The sequence below is a fragment of the Myxine glutinosa genome, chromosome 10 (genome assembly GCF_964187855.1).
Source record: "Myxine glutinosa chromosome 10, kmMyxGlut1.1, whole genome shotgun sequence".
NCBI classification, from domain to species: Eukaryota; Metazoa; Chordata; class Myxini; order Myxiniformes; family Myxinidae; genus Myxine; species Myxine glutinosa.
This window is the reverse complement of record NC_136270.1, coordinates 42450913-42475214: the sequence shown is the minus strand read 5'-3', so window position 1 is coordinate 42475214 and position 24302 is coordinate 42450913. Positions and strand designations below refer to the sequence as shown.

General features: G+C 43.8%; 1 protein-coding gene across 4 annotated transcripts; it reads right to left on the bottom strand.

The window, feature by feature from the left end:
• Positions 1 to 1339: 1339 nt before the first annotated feature.
• HPDL (4-hydroxyphenylpyruvate dioxygenase like) lies at positions 1340 to 24301 on the bottom strand. 4 transcript variants are annotated; one of them, XM_068127534.2, is made up of 9 exons: positions 24014 to 24139; positions 21162 to 21213; positions 21007 to 21068; positions 19355 to 19459; positions 17740 to 18290; positions 12037 to 12152; positions 10546 to 10697; positions 4354 to 4439; positions 1340 to 1943 (listed from the first exon to the last, which is right to left on the bottom strand). In XM_068127534.2, the coding sequence occupies exons 3-9, from the start codon at positions 21043 to 21045 to the stop codon at positions 1799 to 1801; spliced, it is 1194 nt and encodes a 397-aa protein (XP_067983635.2). In that variant the 5' UTR covers positions 21046 to 21068; positions 21162 to 21213; positions 24014 to 24139; the 3' UTR covers positions 1340 to 1798. The 4 variants fall into 4 exon arrangements, with proteins under 4 accessions (XP_067983635.2, XP_078641713.1, XP_078641715.1 ...); XM_078785587.1 differs by lacking the exon at positions 21162 to 21213 and having other exon boundaries at positions 24014 to 24301; XM_078785589.1 differs by lacking the exon at positions 21162 to 21213 and having other exon boundaries at positions 23780 to 24290.
• Position 24302: the final 1 nt, after the last annotated feature.

Here is a 24302-nt window from a genome sequence, read left to right as displayed (position 1 = left end):
ATGTCTCCGAGGTAACAAAATGTTTTCACACCTTCCAGCTTCACGCCGTCTCCAAGATCCAACTCAACATTTCCTCCATCTGCAGCTCCCTCTGTGCACACCTTACACTTGAATGTCGCTGCCACACTGGTTAATGACCCTCTCAGACCACTACATTTTTGATGAACCCACTCAGCGCACATTGTACATTGAATGTAGTTCACTCCGACACCCTTCCTGCACACAGCACACGGCCACTTCCCAGTTCTTTCCACCTCACCACATGCTTTACCACTTGCCATCACCTTCGGCTTTCCGATATTCACCTTCAGACCTTTGGCCTCCAAACATTCCTTCCACTTGTTCATCTTTTCCTTCAGTCCATCCATACTTTCCGCAATCAACACCAGATCATCTGCATACAACAACTCCCACGGTAAACCCTCCTTTACGTTCCGAGCCAGCACCTCCATCACAGCTACAAATAGTAGTGGACTTAGTACCGACCCCTGATGCACTCCCACCTTCACCTCAAACTCACCACTGTTCCCGTCCTTCGTCCTTACAGTTGTGCGCGCTCTTTTGTACATTGCCATCACTACTCTGATCAACCATTCCTCATAAATCAGTTCATCGATGCATCATAATATATACATGTACCAGGTTTGGTCAAAATCCCATCACAGGTTCACAACTTAGCATAGTAACAGAATTTTTTCCTTATGGAACCTCTAACCTTTTGACCCCATGATCTAATCCGTTTTCTTTCCATAATTATAATACTTGTACCAAGTTTGACTTAGCTCCCTTCAGCTGTTCTTAAGTTGTTGCGGTAGCGAAAACCTATCACAGACGGACAGCAAAAAAAGAAAAAGAAAAAGACTTCTCTACCAGTTACTTCCCCCTTCCCCCCATACACCACCCCCATTCCCCACCACACCACCCCAAATTCACCTCCCTCCAAATCTCCAGTTTTTCTTTCCTGAGAGTTTGCCTCCATATCCATCTCATCCAACCCATGCGTCCTTCCACTCTTTCCTCCCACACCATTATTTGTCCAAGTCTTCCTCTATTTTGTCCTTCAACTCTGTTGTTGGTGTTTTTCCCCCTCTCAACTCTGCTGTTGGTGATTCCCCCCCCCCCCTCTCTCAACCTTGCTTTTGGCACTTACCCCCTCTCTCAACCCTGCTGTTAGTGTCTCTCCCCCCTCTTATTTTATGTTGCGTCCTCATCCATTCAGTGTTCTACCTCTTCCACGAGTCTCGACTCTGTATAAAAAATTACATTCTATAAATCCCCCCTCCCCGGAAGTTATGTCACTTCCGTCACAAGACTCAGCAGCAATTTATCTTGTCAAGTACAGTATTATCTCATGCATGTGCATTGGGCATGGTTTATTTGCAATTTCTCCAAAAGCCTAAAAAAATGAATGAATGAATGATCGTTTTAAGGCCATTTTCCCCGCGAGAGCGGGGGTTAGCCTTGCGGGCCCCATGACAATCATGGTTCCCTGTTTGAGGCAATGTTTTTATGGCCGGATGCCCTTCCTGACGCCAACCCTTAGTCGCCTTTTACGATGCGCAGGGCTACGGTGTACCTATTCTAAATCGGGGTACACACCGTGATCATTCATCCCAGCAGCATCCAAAAGCCTAAGATCCTGTAAAAAGGTATAAAAAAATCCTATAAAGATGTTGACATCAAGTGTCCATAAGAATGTCAAGGAGCATTTTCAGAAATGTCTTGTGTTGATACAAGTATATTTCATACGTGTGAAAAACAAAATAAAGTCTTATAAAGTTGGGAGAAGGGGCTGCTCTCAGCCATCCATATAGGCCTGCACAGTGTGCCACAATGCTCGGATGTTGCCAGCTCCAAATCCCCGAGAATGACAACGCTGGATTATCTCGAGGAAGAAGGTATCTTCCTTGAAGATGGGCAACGTGAAGGCTTGGAGCAAGCTCCTGGTAGAAAAACAAAATTGTGAATACATCATGCTATAACTACGCAATGATGATGCTAGGCAAGCATGAACTCTAAGAAAAATGAAAAAAAAAAAAGGCTTCCTCTGGTGGATGCAAGGCCCAAATGGAAGTCAAGAGTGACCGAAAGGTACAGTGCCTTCAGAAAGTATTCACACCCCTTAACCGTATTCACATTTTGTTGTTACAGCCTGAATTTAACATTGACTAAATTGAGATTTTTTTGTTACAGATCTACAAAAAATACCCCGTAATGTCAAAGTGGATTTTTATTAATTTATATATTTTTTACAAAATTATTAAAAATGAAAAGTTTAAATGTCTTGAGTAAATAAGTATTCGACCCCTTTGCTATGGCACTCCAAATTGAGCTCAGGTGCATCCAATTTCATTTGATCATCCTTGAGATGTCTCTACAACTTGATTTTTTTTTTTTGATTTTGTCCTTGAGATTTTGATTGATTTGATTTTGTCCTTGATCATCCTTGAGATTTTGAATCTCTACAACTTGATTTTGGAGTCCACCTGTGGCCAATTCACTCTGTGCCATAATTTCCTGAAATCGGTCTCTATCGTGAAATCTCCTGTAGTGTCCATCTTGTTTATCCCATGTACCCCACCCCAGCCCTCTCTCTTCCAAAGATGTCCTCATGTCCCTGTTCCCTACTGTTGTGCTTCCCTCGCTCTCTTTCCTCCTCTTGTCTCATGCTCCCTTTATCATATGTTATATGTGTTAGCTCTTATAGGAGCCTCGACTAAGTACACCAAAAAATTCAATCGATTGGACATAATTTAGAAAGAAACACACCTTTCTATATAAGATCCCACAGTTGACAGTGCATGTCTAAGCAGAAACTCTACCATGAAGTCCAAGGAACTGTCTGTAGAACTCCGATATAGAATTATGAGGAGTCATAGATCTGGGGAAGGGTAGAAAACAATTTCTAGAATGTTGAAAGTTCCCAAGTGCAAAGTGAGCTCCATCATTAGGAAATGGAAAGAATATGGAACCACCCAGAATCTTCCAAGAGCTGGCCATCTGACCAAACTGAGCAACGGGGCAAGAAGTACCTTGGTCAGGGAGACGACCAAGAACCTGCCGGAAGGACACCAGTCTCTGCAGCACTTCACAAATCTAGGCTTTATTGGAGAGTAGCCAGACGGAAGCCACTCCTGAGCAAAAGGCACATGACAGCACGCCTGGAGTTTGCTAAAAGTCACGTGAAAGACTATGAGAGCACGAGGAAAAAGATTCTGTGGTCCGACGAGACAAAAATTGAACTCTTTGGCCTGAATGCAAAGCATTACGTCTAGTGGCAACCGAGCACAGCTCATCAAACATCTAACACCATCCCTACCATGAAGCATGGTGGTGGCAGCATCATGCTATGGGGATGCCTTTCAGCAGCAGGGACTGGGAGACTTGTAAAGATTGGGGGAACAATGAATGAAGCCAAATACAGGCAAATTATTGAGGAGAACCTGTTTCATAGTGCAAAAGACTTTGGACTGCGGCGAAGATTTATGTTCCAACAGGACAATGACCCCAAACATACAGCCAAAGCAACACTGGAATGGCTTCAGAACAAGAATGTGAAAGTCCTTGAGTGGCCCAGCCAAAGTCCAGACTTAAATCTCATTGAGAATCTGTGGAAAGACTTGAAGATTGCTGTTCACTGACGCTCACCATCCAACTTGACAGAACTTGAGCAAATCTGCAAGGAAGAATGGGAGAAATTCCCTGAATCCAGATGTGCAAAGCTGATACAGACATACCCAAGACGACACAAACCTGTAATCACTGCCAAAGGTGCTCTATGAAGTATTGAATCAGGGTGGCGAATCCTTATCTAAATTAGATATTTCTGTATTTCATTTTTAATTATTTTGTAAAAAATTCGAAAAAAGAAAAATCCACTTTGACATTAAGGGGTATTGTGTGTAGACCAGTGACAATTATTTTTTTAAATCCATTTTCAATTCAGGCTGCAATGCAACAAAATGTGAAAAAGTCAAGGGGAATGTGAATACTTTCTGAAGGCACTGAAATGGGAAGAGGAGGAGACCAACAACAAAGGCAGACAATGATGCGGCTGCAGCTTGCCTGTCATTGGTGTGAAGGACTTGTACATCAGTTACAAATGTGCCAAGTCTCCCCCAGATGACATTGTTCTCATTTTAAAAAAAAATTTCAATTGACCTTTTGCATTTTGAAATACATGAAAATTAGCATTTTCACAATTCATTTTGCTTGATCTATTCCGTACAAATCTTCCAACACAATCTCAGTATGATAAGTTATTGTTGCCTCAATAAAGGGCAAAACTTTAGAAACAATCTTGAATGCTTGCACTTGCACGTAAAGGAACTTGCACGTAAAGAACATACTCACCCTTCTTCATCCATATCAAGCAGAATTCCAAGGCGCTCTAGAATTTCAAGACAATACTTCTTCGATACACTGTTCCTTTCCAGCACCTGGTTAGAAAACAAACAAACAAAAAAACAAGCAAGACAATAAATGCAGAAATCTACTCAACAGGAACTACAAATAGGGGCAATATGGGGTAGAGGCACTGTTGTCTCAAAGCAGACCAGTTCACCCATCCGAGCCCTTTTTGCTCTGTGAAGAGACAACTTTCTATATTTGTCTTGTTTCAATCGAAGGGGCGGGTTGTTCTGCTTTTGTTCTCTTTGTGTAGCCCCCACCTCGAGTGGCACTGTAGGCTTTGTGGCGGGCAATATCCCATAAATAAATAAAAATACTTCTGGGCATTCACTTGGGAGAATAAACAGTATACTACACTGACTACAGGTATTTTAAAGCGATTTCAATGGTTGCTAGAAGACATGGCAGCATGTAGAATCATACGAACATAATCATAAGACTTTAAACAAACAAATAAAATACCTATTTTCGGGGGGAAACCCCTTCCCCTCCTTGTGGACCTCCACCCCCCCCCCCCCCCCCTATACTCCAATTTTTCGAATGCCGTGAACAAACTTTGGTACATCATAGGTGATGAAAGTTGTGGTCAGGTTTCATCAAAATTGTGCATGTAGTTTTGGAGGAGAGAGCAAATACCTATTTTAGGGGGTCAAACGCCTCCGCCCCCCGGCACATCCTTTTAAACCCTGATTTTTTTTTAAATTCCATTAACAAACTTTGGTACATCATGAGTGATGAAGGTGGTGGTCAAATTTCATCAAAATTGTGTGTATTTTCTGAGAAGAAAGCAAATACCTTTTTTGGGGGGGCCAAACCTGGATCCCCTTTTCAGCCCCCGGTACACCCCTTCGACCTCGTTTTTTTTCATGCCGTGAACAAACTTGAGTTTCAACATACCAAATATCATCTTAGCCAAGTTTGTCCACAATCCCATCAGCAGTTTCAGAGAAGTTGCAAGTGTTTACAGACTGACGGACGAATGGTGTGCCATTGCATAAGCTCCCCGGAACTACATTCCAGGTGAGCTAAATATATTCCTTAAAGGCATTGCAGTGACCAGTTTGGGCTACAGTTTCTTGCAGCATCATATTGGAAAAGATATTCACGATCTCAAAAAAGTGAAGAAAAACAAAACCAAACAAGAAAGAGCAATCAGAGATTGCAAACCCTCGCCAGGATATGTTTTCAGTGGTTTTTAAGGCTTTTGTGTTAAAACAAATATGGCGGCCGAACCACGTGACCGATGATGTCATCATTTTTTTTTTGCTCCACCAATTTATCCCTAGATTATGCTCAAGAAATTTCATCTTAATCGGATGAAGTTTTGTACTTGTCGAGTTATGACGTCATAATGGAGGCACCTATGACATCATCATTAACAGATGTTATTCCACATGGAGAGTTCTTTACAATGAGCCATGTCTCAATTTTTTCCATGCAGCACTTTCGGAGATATAGAGGTGCAAATGTTTTCGGTTTTTCCAAGCTGGCGGCCGAACCACATGACTGATGACCACATCATTTTTTTTTCTCCACCAATTTATGCCGACATGACGCTCCAGAAATTTCATCTTCATCGGATGAAGTTTTGTACTTGTCAAATTATGACGTCATAATGGAGGCACCTAAGACATCATCATTAACAGATGTTATTCCACATTGAGAGTTCTTTACAATGAGCCATGTCTCAATTTTTTCCATGCAGCACTTTCAGAGATATAGAGGTGCAAATGTTTTTCGGTTTTTCCAAGATGGCGGCCAAACCACGTGACCTATGACGGAATAATTCTCATTAAAACATTCTACAGGTGGAGTTGCACCTATGGTGAAAATTTCCTGTCAATCGGACCAACGGTTGCAGAGAAAATCATATTTATTCTGTGCGGACAAACAAACAGACAAACAAACAAACAAACAGACACAAATGCAATACCATCTCCTCAGGCGAGGGTAACAAGAAAGAGCAATCGGATATTGCAGACCTGTGCCAGGACATTTTTGTGTGGTGTTTGTTTTGTGTCGTTTCTGATAAGGTTCGTTTTTCTATCCAAGATGGCTGTCAAACCACGTGACACATGACACCATTTTCACACTATATGCAGCAAAGGTGTGGGATATAAATAATATATATAACCACATTTAGAGGCCATTTTTCCCCGCAAAGCGGGGGTTGGCCTTTTTCGGGGACCGTGGTTGTTGTTGTTTTTTGGTCCCCTTTTTGAAGCAATGTTTTACGGCCGGATGCCCTTCCTGCCGCCAACCCTTTTTGTCGCCTTTTACGACAAGCAGGGAATTACCAGTGAACTGGTACTCAATTAGCCGACCTCAGAAGGATGACAGGCTGAGTCAACCCCCCTGGCGTTAATTCAGCGATCGACTGGGATTTGAACCCAGGATCCTGGGATCCTAAGCTGGCACCCTAGCCGCTAGCCCAACACCATATGCAGCAAAGGTGTGGGATGATATTTGTAAAACTTCGCATCGACAGGGCAAGCGCTTTCAGAGAGACATTTTTAGAATATTTTCCTTAAATCCAATATGGCTGCCAAACAATGTGACCAACGAGGTTTTTTGTTTTTTTTCAACATTATATCCCCATGGGTAGTCAAACATATAGTTAAAATTTTGCATCGATTTGTTCAGTGCTTTCAGGGAAGAACAATAATTACATTCATGCAGTTTTTGCATAAAATCCAATATGGCTACCAGACCGTGTGACCTATGACAATTGATTGGAAACTTTATTCCCCAAGACTAGTAGATCATGTGTGTGAAGTTCCGCATCAATCTAGTAAGCAGTTCTGGAAAATGAGATTTATGAATGTTTTTATGGGTTTTTAAAATTGTTTTTTTTTGTATACAAGATCGAGGCTCGTGTAAGAGTTAACATTAATCACAAAAAGACAAACCGACACATAAAACATAAGATGGAAAGAAGTCGGAATTTCAAAAAAATGGATCTTGGGTGAATTAGCGGGGGTAGAAAAGATCAAGGTTTTAGATGGGGGAAGATAAGAGATGGTGGTGAACAGCTGTTTTAAAGACCTGGAGGGAGGAGTGGGATTGAAGAGAGTGAGGGAGTCTTCGTTAATATATATATATATATTTTGAAGGTTAGGTGAAAGTGGATCTGAGGAAGAAGGAAAAAGGTTGAAGGAGTATGGTGTAAACTAGAATTGGAAGGTATCGGCTGGAGAGGGTTGTGATATGAAGGAAGGAGAGAAAACGGGGACAAAATACGTTGTCGCAGTCGGGGGAGGGGGAGAGGGAAGGGCGAGGAGGGTGGGGAGCTACGAGGAGAGAAGGAAATTATTATTAAGATTATTATTTTTTGGAGTTTTTTTGAATTTAAACAAAGGGTAAGATGTTCAGGCGAAGTATGGGGTGAAAATAAAGACATAGAAAAAACCAATACAGTGAGGGAATGAAAGTAAATAGACAACAAACGACCGCCAAGGAAACAGGGAAGCCTTGAGGGACCAGGCCCCAAACAAGGCACGAACAAAACGACTATTAATTACACACAGGTATGCACGATTTACAACCGAGATCTTACTAGAAACACACAGTAGATACATACACAGTAAAAATAAACAGTACAGTTTTGACAAAAACGCAAATGGGAAAATACTTAACTTTGATGACGTGGAGAGCTTGGAAGAACACCACATCGCCGGCAGAACTGGAAGCGGAGGCTCACCAGCAATAGGCTTTAGTGACCCAATATGCAAACCCTGCTCAAATTTCTAGTCAATTGGATTAAAATTGACGATTTTATGCAACCTTGACATTTGACCTTTTGATCTTAAAAATAAATAAATAAAAAACCAATCGGATTCTAGCTTCTGATTGGTGAACCAATTCAGTGACTCAAAATGCAAATTCTTACGATTTCAGTTAAATCGGATGAAAATTGATTTTAGGTGACATTGACCTTCGACAAAATTATGAATGTCTTCTCCATATCTTATTTTAATGGAGCAAATGTATATGGCAAACGAAGACCCAAAATACCCCGAAGACCCAAAGACCATTACTCCGGCAACCCAAAAGACCAGGAAGACCCTTAGACCCCAAAGACCCTTTAAACCCATTAGACCAGCTTGGACTCTTGACAATTTCGAGTTTTAGATCACTTGGACCTTTTTTGATTACAAATAAATTACAAATAACTAATATCACCAATATTACAAACAGATTACAAATAAATAAGATCACCAATATTACAAATAAATTACAAATAAATAATATCACCAATATTACAAACAGATTACAAATAAATAAGATCACCAATATTACAAATAAATTACAAATAAATAATATCACCAATATTACAAATAAATTTGAACAAAAGAAATGTTTGTATTATTATTGGTGGAAATCCCAACAACACAGAAACTCACGTAGTCATTGTCCTCAGTTAAAACAAACCCGTGCCTCTGTAGCTGCCACACTAGTTCTCATAACACAGCTTTGTTGAAAATTTGATGACAAAAGCTGAGATGGTAAAAAAACAAGACCGAGATTTGATGATGGTGCAGCCGGACTTGTAAAATATTATAATCCACAAACACACATGATTAACTTTTCAAACAGTCGTTAATGCTGTTCATAACATTAAACAAAGAAATGTGGAGGAATCTCGACATCCATGAGGTAAGTTTTACTTTCAGAACTGAGAGAAGATCTACTGTAATCTATGTACCCCACAAAGGTTGGAGGTGTGCTAATTTACCAAGCAGGTAAATTGTTTGCCAAGCACTTGCCAAGCGAGCCGTTCCTTAACGGGTTGGAATGGAGTGCTTGCTCAAATGCTTAAACCACTCGGTGATCTCTCCATAAGAACCTTGGTAAATGAACACACGCAATCTTATTGAGACCAGACCATAGATCTACTGTAATCTATATATCCCAAAGAGGAATTGGCCCTTTCTGCAGCTCCCGTAGTGAGCGGTGTTGGCCTACGAGTAAATTAAAATGTCGGTCGGTGGAGTCAGCCTTCGTAATGACATCATAAACATAATGACGTAACGGACACAAAACTGCCGCTAATTTAATATGTAAAACATGATATATTTTAACTTTCAGTTCGTTTGCAGTCACTATGAAGGGATAGTGTTACGATGAGATTTACTATAATATTAACGTTACATTATCATTATTTCGAAAATGAAATTACTATCAAAAAACCGAGGTGAATTCCTTACTTCGTCGGTTATTAATATCAGTGCCGAACAACGCTCATCACCGATCATGAACCATACACCGCTTCAATCCATTACCCTTTCATTCACAACATTTGGATTAAAGTGTTATTGTTATATTTACCATATTATTATTAGTACGAAAACGATACACCACTGTATTAAGAAACCTGGGCTTAATTTGTCCAAAGCGGACCGAAGGTGAACCTTAACGCCTTAGGCCTATACGTACCGTACCGTATTGTTGGAAGAGACCTAACGTCTATGCTTTCGATATTTCATGGTCATTTTAGACTATAAATTTAAAAAAATAACCACCTTTAGAGGCCATTTTTCCCCGCAAAGCGGGGGTTGGCCTTTTTCGGGAACCGTGGTTGTTGTTGTTTTTTGGTCCCCTTTTTGAAGCAATGTTTTACGGCCGGATGCCCTTCCTGACGCCAACCCTTTTTGCCGCCTTTAACGACAAACAGGGAATTACCAGCGAACTGGTACTCAATTAGCCGACCTCGGAAGGATGACAGGCTGAGTCAACCCCCCTGGCGTTAATTCAGCGATCGACCGGGATTCGAACCCAGGATCCTAGGATCCTAAGCCGGCACCCTAGCCGCTAGCCCAACACCAGGGTCATTTTAGACTAAAATAGACTAAAAACTCAGACTAAAACGGTCATGTTTACATTAAAATGAGAAAATTCATTTACATTGAATGAAAAAGCAATACCTACATGTAACATTAAAAAAAAAAATCAACCACAAGCATACAAAGAAGTACCTGTACCCCGGCTAACCTGCACAACCTTGTGAATAAAAACCTGCTGCTTGCCAGTTCAAGTTCCAAGCTATCATTTGCCCCTTTGTCTTGTTTGATTGGAGGTATCGCATTAAAATGAATTGTACATATTTCCTTGTTACTTTAAAGCAAACAAAGTCACCTGCTTGTAGTATGCTACTGGAGGCCTGAAGAAGTCAACACCTGAGTTTTGTAAGCAGGTGACATGTTCTACAATGTCCCTGCTGTGCAGTGCCAGGTGCTGGATGCCAGGTCCCTGGTGCTTGGACAGGAACATAGCCACTTGATTAAGACCTGAGTTCAAGCAAAAGTGACAGATCAAAAGAATGACGATATAATGCAAATTTATGACAATTTCGACAGCAGAGGCGGATTAACATTTTTTGGGGCCTTGGGCACAAAAATATTTAGACACAAATCACAAATACATGAAAATGTATAAATACATGGACTCCATTCAATGTTACTCTAAGTTAATAAAGGATACACTAGGGATGAGGTACATCTACTAAGACTGTGACTAGCTGATTGGTAATGAACACACCCCAGCATTTTCATTGGTGTGTTCATTACCACGTTATTATTACTTGCAAAATCGAAGATTTTCTTGGTCTTGTGCGTAATTCAGTCTGTTTGTCAGTTTGTCTGTGTGTATGTCAATCGCCTACAGGTCACAATTTTAGACCGATCTTCATGAAACTTCACCAAATGATAGACGGCCATAGGAAAAAGCCTATTGATTTTGAGCTCAAAAGGTCAAGATAGGTCAAAGGTGAACAATTTTTACTATATTTCTAAAATTCTCAATTTATATCTGATTCAATTGAAATTTGAAGAGGATTTGCATATCAGATCACTGCATTCAACCACCAATTATTTTCGAGGTCAACATAGGCCAAAAGGTCAACAACAGCCAAGGGTCAACAACATATTTTGGGGATTTTACAAGTATCTTGTTTGTCTGTTTGAATGGCAATCGCCAACAGGTCACAATTCTAAACCCATCATCATGAAACTTTACCAGGTTGTAGAGGTAGTCACAACTGAGAAGCCTATCGATTTTGAGGTCAAAGGTCAACTGGAGGTCCAATTTCTAAAATTGGCATTTGTCATTTCGTTGCCATGAAAGTTGAACAGTATTTGCAAATTGAGTCACTGAGTTGAGAAGTCAACTATTTGAGGTCAACAGGTCAAAGGTGAACTCATGGTCAAACTTGAAAATCATCAATGTATTTTCTATTTTTCTATAGAATCTATTTTCTATAGAATTTTTCTATAGAAAATAGAATCTATTTTCATCTGATTGACCCGAACTATGATTAAGATTGTCAATTTTAATCTTTATTAAATGGACAAACTTGATGTCTCCAAGGCAACCTTTTGGGGGTGAATTGGGGGGTGGATTTTTCAAGTATAGTGCTCTGCATGATGTCTTTCTTGTTTTATATTTATGTTTTTCAATATATACGAGGCTCGTGGAAATAACCATTGGGGCTGTTGAGAATTTCAAAAGCGATAACATCTCAAATGGTATGCAAATCCCAAAAATGATAATGACCGAAAAAATATTTTTAATTACCTGCAATATTTACAAATGGAAAAAAACATACTGCTACAAACCTTCCAAGCTCACCTGGACCTGGAATTGACTCGGCGAGTACCAGCATGCAGTCGGCTACATTCATGGCTGCGAGACGCATCCCGACGCCGACTCCTTGCAGGACACAGCCTTCCTTCTCATTGTCCAGGCTGAACACACGGGTACCAAAGATTAACCCAAAAGCAAATTTTTACTATTTGTTTACATTTTAACAACTTGTTGAACAGTAATGTATGCAAGACTAATACTATGATTGATGGCTACTACTGATAGTACTCCTACTCCTACTACTGCTGCCCAAAATATTCCCACATTCTGGTGGGGTTGGTTGGGTTAAGTTTTTGGCCCAACTCTTTTACGAACGGCAGGCCAGGCCTGACGTTCGACTGGAGCCGATTTGGGCAGGATTTGCAATTTATTCCAAATTGTTGGCGATAACTCACCTACCCTTTGCGAAAGGCACTGTGGGATATCTTATGTCGACCAGCTAATGCTGACAGATGTGTCACAGAGCTTAAAGGGACCCAATACAACAACAACAACAGGCATTTTAAGGCCATTTTCCCTGCAAGAGCGGGGGTTAGCTTTTTCTTTTCTTTTCTTTTCTTTTTCTTTTTCTTTCCTGTCGGACCCAATCTTGAATATTTTTGAAGAGATATGTTTTAGAGGATGCTATCCCTGACCCATTAGTACAAAAATAATTTTTTGGGGAGAATAAGCAGTCGGATAATGTTTTTTTTTAATCGGACTATTTTCACTTCCGTTATGCGAATGAGCTACTTCCATCTATTCATGTGAAATTATGGGCGCACAATTAAAAAGTGTTCACTTAGTGTCAATTTACTAGCCAAATTAGCACATACACATTTCTTGTAAATTTTGCATTACAAAACAAAAAAATAATTTCAGTATTGTTTATAAAATATGCCGAATGACGAAACTACAAATGCCAAATCCGCGAATGTCACGGGTTCAAACCCTCACGTCATTTCTTCACTCTGCTTTAAACTAAATGTATATATATTCTCATTCCAAATAGCATCATTCCAATCACAAATTAATACTATAGCATTAATATAACAAAATACAATGTTAAAAATACTCGTGATAGACACATATTGACCGATCTGATATGATAACCAATAAGACAAATCTGCTGGTGCGAAAAGGCAGACATGAAACACTTACAAATAGAAAATGCAAATCGTAATTGTATTTAGAAGTTTATGAAACTTCCCGCCTACCTCAGGATGGATAAAAGTGGCGTCGCTTGGGTGGAAACTCAAAATCACGATTGTATCGAGATATCAAACCAGCGAATGTTCGTGATCGTGCGTTTACTTCCGGATCGGGACGACGATAACTACTTGACGACCAGCTCTGACCTTGGCTCACATGGGCCTGGCTTCAAATCAACATGCATGTCTTGCCCGTGTCGAGCACTTCGCTGGAAGCAGCACACTACTAGCTAGCAGACCGGGCAGACAACTCTGCAAGCTGAAGACCAAGAAGCTGAAAGCAATAATATCCCAATCAATCAATGATTACTTTTGTTTTTATTTACTGGTAGAGAAACGAGATGAACCCTTTTGATCATGTATATTGTTGCGGATATGAGGATGGCATTTTTTAAATTGTATTGTATTGGAAATTGTTGTGTAACATTGTTGGATATGGCCCCTCCTGCCTCCAGAGTTGTGTAAAGATAAAAAGGGCGTCTCGGTAGTTAATTCCATAAACACCACATTGCAGGACACGATAAAACCCTTGTTCAGTAGCTTATATCTTATTATGCGTTTTAGAGTAAGGCCTTGTCTTCCATTAGAATGACACTCCATTGCACCAAGTGAAAGAGATAGATTCCCTTCATTCCCATTCCCAAAAACCTCCATTTCCCCCTTTCGTCATTGCCAAGCCTCGATTGGCAATTACATCCCCTCCAAAGCCGCCATTGGCCACGAGGCAGGGTTGGGGAAGAAAGGCGGGTCCCCACCTCGTCAGAGAGGGGAGGAGTGAGTAAGCCCCACTCAACCAACCACAAACAAGGGGTTGGACTTCGAGAGGGTGTGGCAAGAAAGATCAAGGAGGTTCGCAAAGGTTGAGGGGCGGGGCATATATAACCCGCTGCGGGACGTTCCCCAAGCAGATGAGTTCTGAGTCTGAAAAGAGACGACCTTCAGAGAGACAAGTGCGCAAGGAGAGAAGGACGCGTCAGACGATTTGGGAGAAAGAAGGGGAGGACCCAAAAGAGCCCGAGACGTGGAGCGACAACCAGCCCCGGCCGCGTGCAGCGAGATACGCGTGCCGCCGTCGCCCTGCTCGCTCCCAGCCTGACGAGGCCCGGCTTGCTGTGCGCCCTGCCAAGCCTTCCAGCTTGTGGTCCGAGCTGAACATTCCTCCTTCCAGCCAATACACTCTGCAATTCCCCGCGTGAGTCTGTGTCTTCGTTTGTTCTGTCCTGGGTATTAATTAAGCCTGTTAGGTAAGCTAGTCATTTGCACTGTGTCACCTGCGTCTCATGTCCCCTGTAAATAATCGTGACTGCTCTTTTTGCTTATTTGTGTAAATAATAATAAACCCCGTTACTCTTCTGTACGTCTTCTTCTTCCTCTTTGCATTCGTCGTCTTAGTCTTTTCCCGATTGAATAGCGGTGGCGCGATACGGCCAACGTCTGGGTGAATCGGGGAACAACTGTTCGGCCGCGGTTACCTCCGCTCGGTAAAAGTAACATCTAATCCGTGGACCGTAAATAAGTAAGTATGTATGTATGTATGTATGTATGTATGTATGTATGTATGTATGTATGTATGTATGTATGTACGTACGTACGTACATACATATATATATATATATATATATATATATATATATTATTATATATATATATATATATATATATATATATATATATATATATATATATATTGTTACGGTTTTTAGAACCTTCAATGGTACACTCAGGTGGGGTAGCCCTCTACTATTAACTTCTCCCCTGAGTGCGACATTTTAAAAAGAGTTAAATGTCCCGCCTGCTACGTTGCACCCTACCTAACAGATTCACACCCACAGAATAACCGAATTGCGGAATTATTCGCAAACTAAACATTTACGGTGGGGAGCATTATTTACAAGACACTATTGCAATGCATCCCCGAGCATGCAAGCACCAAAGCACCATCAAGTGTTCGGAATAATTGGCCTACTACCCTATTCAGCGCTGACCGGGCGTGACGTCATACCCCCAGGACCGGTCGGACGGCCAGCTTAACAAGACAAGGGGATTAACCCCCCCTCGCTAACGGGAGTGCCGTCCCCCGGATCCGTAACAATATTTATGGAAATGAATGGTTTATTGCAGACATCATGGAAGAAACGTGTTGAGTTAACCAACCACGGGCGGTTGTGGGGTGGTGAGCAGCACTTCTCTACTATACCCGCTGAATACAACGTAGGGGTAGTATGTACTGTACATAGCTAGTGGACTATCTTTGCTGCGAGCGACATCGACGAAGTTGCAAAGCATAATATTACGGAAAAAAGAATCAAGATAAAATATCTTACCTGTCTTTGTATTATGTCTCTGAACCGTAGAGGGTCGTGATGGGGCCGCTTTGTGGGATTTGTGGCTGAAAAGTGTCGTTACGGCACCGTATTTCAGTTAGTTCTAGATCTGAGGCTAGTTTCCCAGGTAGTCATCGCCTGTTGATCAAATACGAATGCTGATGGCTCAAAGTCGTCTTCGCAAACAACGTGATATTTTGAATGAACACGTTTTGATGTTTAATTTGGTTGTTCCTAGGTTTTTCAACCATAAAGCACATGATCGTTGATGATCTTTCCATGAGTCAGGGATGCAAAAAAAACGACTTCCAAGTTCCGTGGGAAAATTTCTCGAGGATTCGAACGGCTTGGCACATCGGCATCTTGAACGCTAGAATAACTTGTGATGAAACGCAGACGTACACGTCCGTCAATAGAGTTGTGCGCCCGTAACGTCACGTGAATAGACGGAAGTAGCAAGTGAAAATTTGCATAACAAGTGAAAGTAGTCCGATTTTAAAACTTGATTATCCGGCTTATTATTCTGCCCCACAAAATATTGTTGCGGATATGGGATTTGGCCTCCATCCAGATCCGCTTGTAAATATTCCCCTATTTCCCCAATACTCCCCAACTATCCCCAATCCCCCATTCCCTAGTCCCATTGTCTGTAAACAACACTCTGTAGAACCGACCTTCCCCTTTTTCCCCCATTAAATGTCGTACCCAGGTTCACCGCATCTCACGTAGACAACTATAGGACATCTTGCTAGTTATTCTTAGTCTATGTCAGTTAAGGACTCGTTTCCATTAATTCTGACTCTTCGTTGCACCAGAATGTGATTGTATGGCACCAGTAGTAAGTTTAGGACCTCCCAATACCTCCCCACAATCTCATCTCCGCATCCTCCCATCTTCCTCATGAAACTACAACAACAACAACAACAACTACAACAACAGCGGGGGCGGCGCGGCGGCGGCGCGGGGAGTGTGCGTCCTCACTTCCGGCTTGGTTAGCCGCCATTGCCCATGTGCTCCGACGGGGTTACCACACAGGGGCTGACTGTCAGCTCCTCGTCAAGGGCGGAGCCCGGTAACCCCCCCGCACCCAATAAAAAGCGGCGGACCGATTCCATCTGGGGCGGAGCTAACGAGCCGAGGGCGTGTCACTCCCCGCTGGATATACGCAGCCACTTACCGGAGGTGACGTCAGATGCGCCTCAGCTACGAAGGAGAAACAGACGCCACCTCCAGCGCGACGATACCTCCCCGCATATCTGGACCGGACCGTGTGGATCCTGTCCCTGAGCCAAGGTGCACCTTGAGCCATCGATTCTGCCCTTCCTTGCCATCAATCCCTGTGTGAGTCAGTCTTGTCCCGTTTGTCTGTGGTCTGTCGGGATTAAGATAAGACCGTGTATAAGTGCCCACCTTTCTGTGCTGTACCTCTTGTGCCGTGTAATCTAAAACGTTCTGCATATCCCATATTATATCCTCCTCCGGAGGTCTTGAGAACTGTACCCCTGGTGTCGTGTCATTTAACCCAGCCGTTGTGTCCTTTCCTTCATTGATCTAGCGTAGCGCGATTCGGCCAACGTTCGAGTATAATCGGGTAACTTGTGCGAACACGGCGGCCATTCCGCTCGGCCCAGCATAACATCTTAATAAGTCGTGTCCGTAACAATATATATATTTTACTAATGGGTCAGAGATGTCATCCTCTAAAACATATCTCTTCGAAACATTTCATTATTGCGTCCCTTCGACGTCTGTGTGATGGACGGCGCACTGCGCAATGCCTTTCCTGCAAAGCACCAATCGAGGAGTTTTCAGTCGGGTCGAGAACCAAACCCAAGCGAGACAGCTCAAGGCTAAGTGCGCGACTGCAGGACCACCCTGCCAGACACAATGTAGGCAAAGAGAAACCATACGTATGAAAATTATCAAAAGATAAAATAATCCTTCACAGGGATTTTCTTTTTCCTGTCGGTTACAATTATAATCCCAATATGCTTTGACTACAGAAGTCTCTTCTTCTTCTCTTGAAGATATTTCTCTTCTTCTCTTCTTCTCCTTCTCCTTCTTCTCTTCTTCTCTTCTCTTGAAGACTTCAGAAGTCTACAGAAGACTACAGAAGTCATTGCTCGTGCCAGAACAATAATTTATTTAAAAATAAATAAATAAATATTACTCACCGGTTTACAAAATGTCTCTTAAAGTCGAAGTTCCTGCTGTACCATGCCAAGACGTGCTCCCATTGCCCAGGCGGAAGCGCATAAGTCACATGGTCCACCGAGTCTACGTGGGAAGAATCCTGGACGCAAAAACTGCTTTGATGCTCACGCACGAACCCAGGCAAGAACACTGCGGGATCACCGTCGATGCGCTCAACGAGGGTATGCCGCACATTGCCAACAGGCGAAGCTACGATAGCCACGAACACCTCGCCGGTCGAGTCTCCGATGGTGTGCGGAGGCGCCAAGATTTCACAGCCGGCCGCACGCAGACGCGCCACCATCTTGTCCACACTCGAGACCTCGAATGCAACATTGCATGCGGAGTCCACAGGATATGTTTCGGGGTGGTCGTACAGAAACCCACGGTACGTGTTTGCGTCGACAAACTCGTGGACACGATTGTACTTGTGATGATGTTCGGTGCGGAGCTGTCCACTGCCGACAGAGCAATACTCGCTCCTCTGGCTGGAAGACTTTGGCATTTCGCTGACAAGCAACACTGCGCCACCCTTGGAGGACATGACGGGATGAGCAATGATTGGCGATGACAAGAAATTACAACACGACACGAACATTTCTAGTACAGATTTAAAAGAATTTTCAAAATTGCTGAAAAAAATGAATTTGAGGTTTCTTTAAAAGCAAAACTGAACTCGAACTTCAAAAGCTGCGCATTTCGACACGCGGTCATGATACAACTGTTTGACTTTACATCCTTACGTGAGAAAATAGGCCGTCATGAAGCAAATGCAACTTGAGCAAATTTCCCAATAATTTCTGTCGAGGAAGCCACATCTCATCTGTGATTGGCTGAAATATGTGACGTAATGTCTCTCAGACAATTGTAGATCTCAGAAATTGCCAAAATCAAGACTCTCTGCTCACCTTCACTCCCACCTCTGGAACAAACTCCCTCACTCCCTTCAATCCCGCTCCTCCCTCCAGGTCTTTAAAACAGCTGTTCACCATACCACCATCTCTTATCTTCCCCCATCCAAAACCTTGATCTTTTCTACCCCCGCTAATTCACCCCAGATCCGCTTTTTTGAAATTCCGACTTGTCTCCTGGAAGTCCTTGCAGTGTCCATGTGTTTTGTTTACCTCTCCCACCCCCCCCCACCCCCTCCCCCTTCCCACGTCTCCTCCCCCCAAGCCTCCTCCCTCCCACACATCTCTCGATGTCCCTGCTCTCAAATGTTGTTTGTGTGCTTCCCCTCTCTCCCCATATTGTCTACCGCTACCCGTATTATATGTTTTATGTGTCGGTGTGTTTTTTGGGGGATTAATGTTAGCTCTTCCACGAGCCTTGGTCTTGTATTTAAAAAAATTATTTTGCATGCGAGCCAGATTATGTGCCTCGTGTCCACTGAAAAATAGGTATAACAATGCAAAAGGTACGAGGAAAAATAAGCGTTGATGGGACAGGTACCATGTGCAAGTATGAATAAAAAAAAGAAAGTTTAAAAAAAAAGAAAAAAAAAAAAGAAGAGAACCATGGTCATGTACACGACACTGAAAACAGAGCAAGTTCTGGGTGGTGAAATGGAGCGCGAGACATGTATTTTGTGCGCACCTGGCGGAGTATCCATTGGCACGACTGTTGAGTAACTCTGAAAGAGAGTTGTGTGAACTGGAATCGATTGGTAAGATGCTGCACGATCGTCTTTCCGCATCGTACCTGGTAAGACGGACATTGAAAACGTGGCAAACATCAATTCATTATGGAAACGAGTCAGGAATGGGGCTGGGGGTAGGGATCTTGAAGTGCTGCATTAATTTATTAATATTAACATTATTACCTTCGCAAAAGCGGAAGGTTATGTTTTGATCGCTGTGTATTTATTTGTATGTCTGTGTGTGTGTGTGTATGTTATTCGCATAACTCAAAAAGTATTCAACCGAATTGCATGAAATTTGGTGGGATGATTGGTTATTATACGGGACACATTTGATTAGATTTTGGGAGCAATCGGGTCAAAGGTCAAGGTCAAAGTCACGAAAAGGTCAAAATCGTATTTTTGTTGTTCTGTTCCCTACACTCCCATGCCAAGTACAGAACAGTAGCTGCGGCGAAGGTATGCGCTCTACCGAGTGCCCGTTCTAGTTAACTACATTAACTTATCAGTTACCATATATATTATCCAGTACAACATTGGGTGCAACATCACAGCAAATACATATATAGAACAACCAACTTCAATTCCACAAAATATTACGGGCTGGCAGGATGGTCTACACACCTGGAGGCGCGCGCACGCACGCACACACTCACACACGCACACACACACACACACACACACACACACACACACACACACACACACACACACACACACACACACACACACACACACACACACACACACACACACACACACACACACACACACACACACACCTAAGCTGTCCAGCCTGGGTTTTAATCTCGGCCCGGCTATTACCTGTCATCCCGGTGTTTCACAGGCAGAGCGATTCTGTGTGTGCGCTGTCCCTCGGATGGACGTCAACCTGGGAGACCCGTCCACTAGTGGACGTTAAAGATCCCACGGTGTCCTTCGGGAAGAGTGGGTGAGCTATTGCCGGCACTCTGACCAAATTCAAAATTCCTGCTGTAAACTATAGCGGGCACTGCAGTAAACTATAGGGGGCACTGTACTAAACTATAGGGGGGCACTGTATTAAACGATAGGGGGCACTGTAGTAAACTATAGGGGGCACTGCAGTAAACTATAGGGGGCACTGTAGTAAACTATAGGGGGCACTGTAGTAAACTATAGGGGGGACATTGTAGTAAACTATAGGGGGAACTGTAGTAAACTATAGGGGGGGCATTGTAGTAAACTATAGGAGGCACTGTAGTAAACTATAGGGGGCACTGTAGTAAACTATAGGGGGCACTGTATTAAACTATAGGGGGCACTGTATTAAACTATAGGCGGCACTGTAGTAAACTATAGGGGGCACTGTAGTAAACTATAGGGGGCACTGTAGTAAACTATAGGGGGCACTGTAGTAAACTATAGGGGGCACTGTAGTAAACTATAGGGGGCATTGCAGTAAACTATAGGGGGCACTGTAGTAAACTATAGGGGGCACTGTAGTAAACTATAGGGGGCACTGTAGTAAACTATAGGGGGCACTGTAGTGGCTGAGCCACGTCCTCAGCCAATGATGCTATTCAGAGAAAAGAATAACAATGTTTTACAATGTGTCGAACACACTCACCTGTAATCCCACAAAGGCAATTTTCTTTATCAATGACATTGCGGTTTGGTGAAGAAGAACCTCTGCACGCACAAGGGAGGAGAGAAACAAATCAAGAATATAATGTGAGCATTGACATGGTTTTAAATGCCTCAAAGTTTACATTTCAACGATACCTGGTTTATCGGTGAATAAGTGACAGCAGAGAAGGGAGTTCACGATTTGGGGCTGGGTGGGGGTGAACCGGGAGGGGGGTGGTGGGGTGGTGGGGGCGAGGTGGGAGTAAAGGTGAGATTTATAAAATGCAGTATTAAAAATCGGCTTAGATAATCTTTTAACATGAGATTGATCTTTGAAAAGCTATTGGGGTCAACGAGACTCAATCGAAGAGTTCACCTGTCAACATCACGTCAACCCACAATCACCCTCACCTCAACCCACAATCACCCTCACCATCACCCTCACCTCAACCCACAATCACCATCACCCATCACCCTCACCTCAACCCACAATCACCATCACCCAAACCCACAATCACCATCACCATCACCATCACCCCAACCCACAATCACCCTCACCTCAACCCACAATCACCCATCACCCAAACCCACAATCACCATCACCATCACCCCAACCCACAATCACCATCACCTCAACCCACAATCACCATCACCCAAACCCACAATCACCATCACCATCACCCCAACCCACAATCACCATCACCTCAACCCACAATCACCATCACCTCAACCCACAATCACCATCACCCAAACCCACAATCACCATCACCATCACCCCAACCCACAATCACCATCACCTCAACCCACAATCACCATCACCTCAACCCACAATCACCATCACCCAAACCCACAATCACCATCACCATCACCCCAACCCACAATCACCCTCACCTCAACCCACAATCACCCTCACCTCAACCCACAATCACCATCACCCAAACCCACAATCACCATCACCATCACCCCAACCCACAATCACCCTCACCTCAACCCACAATCACCATCACCTCAACCCACAATCACCATCACCCAAACCCACAATCACCATCACCATCACCCCAACCCACAATCACCCTCACCTCAACCCACAATCACCCTCACCTCAACCCACAATCACCATCACCCAAACCCACAATCACCATCACCATCACCCCAACCCACAATCACCATCACCTCAACCCACAATCACCCTCACCTCAACCCACAATCACCATCACCCAAACCCACAATCACCATCACCATCACCCCAATCCACAATCACCCTCACCTCAACCCACAATCACCATCACCCCAACCCACAATCACCCTCACCTCAACCCACAATCACCATCACCATCACCCCAATCCACAATCACCCTCACCTCAACCCACAATCACCATCACCCCAACCCACAATCACCCTCACCTCAACCCACAATCACCAAATCACCCTCACCTCAACCCACAATCACCCTCACTTCAACCCACAATCATTCTCACCTCAACCCACAATCATCCATCACCCTCACCTCAACTATCTTCACCCATCACACTCACCTCAATCCACAATCACCCATCACGCTCACCTCAACCCACAATCATCCTCACCCATCACCCTCACTTCAACCCACAATCACCTTCACCATCACCTCAACCCACAATCACCATCACCTCAACCCACAATCACCATCACCTCACCTCAACCCATAATCATCCTCAACCCACAATCACCATCACCTCACCTCAACCCATAATCACCATCACCATCACCTCAACCCATAATCATCCTCAACCCACAATCACCATCACCTCACCTCAACCCACAATCACCTCACCTCAACCCACAATCACCATCACCTCAACCCACAATCACCATCACCTCAACCCATAATCATCCTCAACCCACAATCACCTCACCCTCACAATCACCTCAACCCGCAATCACACCGACACATTCTCACTTCAATATCCAGCAACAGCCACGTTTGTGGTGCGGAGTGTGGTCACCCCCGGCCCCGGTCCGCTTATTGTTGTAAGGTTCATAATGATGACGATTCGAGTGTCCATTCCATTGTTGATTCGAGTTTGTGACAAATGGGAAGGAAAATCCTTAAATCAATCCGGTCAAGAATGAACCCCGAACCCAAAAGCAAGAGGATGTCAGATTGTGGACGAGATCCATCCATGGGGTCCACGAGTGCTAAAAACACAACAACCCCCAAGCTGAAGCAGGTGTGTAGCGACACCTTTAAAATAAACACCAAAAGTAAATAATTCAAAGAGCACAAGACGGCGTCGAGATTCGCAACGCGGGAAACGATTATTCAAAATGGCGATGTGTGCTCGTCTTGAGGTAAAACACACACGAGCATCCACATGGCGCCTTTTACCGTGACGCGACCCCAAGTATCGAAATGGAGAAACAAGTCCGAAATTAACAAGGATCGTTCACTCCCGACAGGAAAACCACATCAGAGGAACTCGAGACCCGAATCCATGATAAAGACTGAAGAGAAAGTTTGTTTGGAGCCATTTTTATTAGCATTACACTTTAGTTGTGACACGAAGGTGTGAAGGACACGGGGCACGGACATCGGCGGGTGTGTAGTTAACGAGATCCAAGACCCCGGGACGAAGACCCGAACAGGACGACCCGGGTCATTAATCCCAATAATCAGGATACCGAGCGGGCACGGCGGACATGAAACTTATGGCAATGCCGAGGCCTCGGAACCCTTTCGCCGGTTTAAAGCCATTTTGAAGCGACGCTGGGGTACAGAGACGGGGTCACGCACCGAAGGGTTGCACCCGGGTCGCAGGACCAAGGGCGCCTTGAAAATGCGACCAGGGCGACGATCGCAAGGGTTTGCATCACCCTTCGTCCGCTTGCATTGGCGACCCGGACTGTGCTAGTTGTCCGCGCTTTTGGGCCTGTAGCGAGCGAACGGAAGCACCGAGAAGGACCACGTCAAGGGTGTTCGGGAGGGGAATGTTGGTTCTCGCGTCCTGCGAGGCCAAAATGTGCGTACCCCTCAGGTGTGCGCCGAATTTCGGGGGAAACCGCACTTTTCCCTGCGCGGAACGCACGTGCAGCGGCGAAAAAAGGCGTCGTGAGGTCTCGGGAAGCGACGTCTCCGGCCGGGCCTTGAGCAGCACGTCGCTCGAAGCCTCCGGGAGCCGCGGGTCGCCGCTCCGCCGCGAAGCGAAGTCCGGAAGGACAGAAACGACCGCGGGTTTTGATCCGCAAGAAACACACGGCCCGTAGACCAAGCACCGTGTCCCCAACGACGTCCGCGTTTAGAACTCATAGTGAGCCCC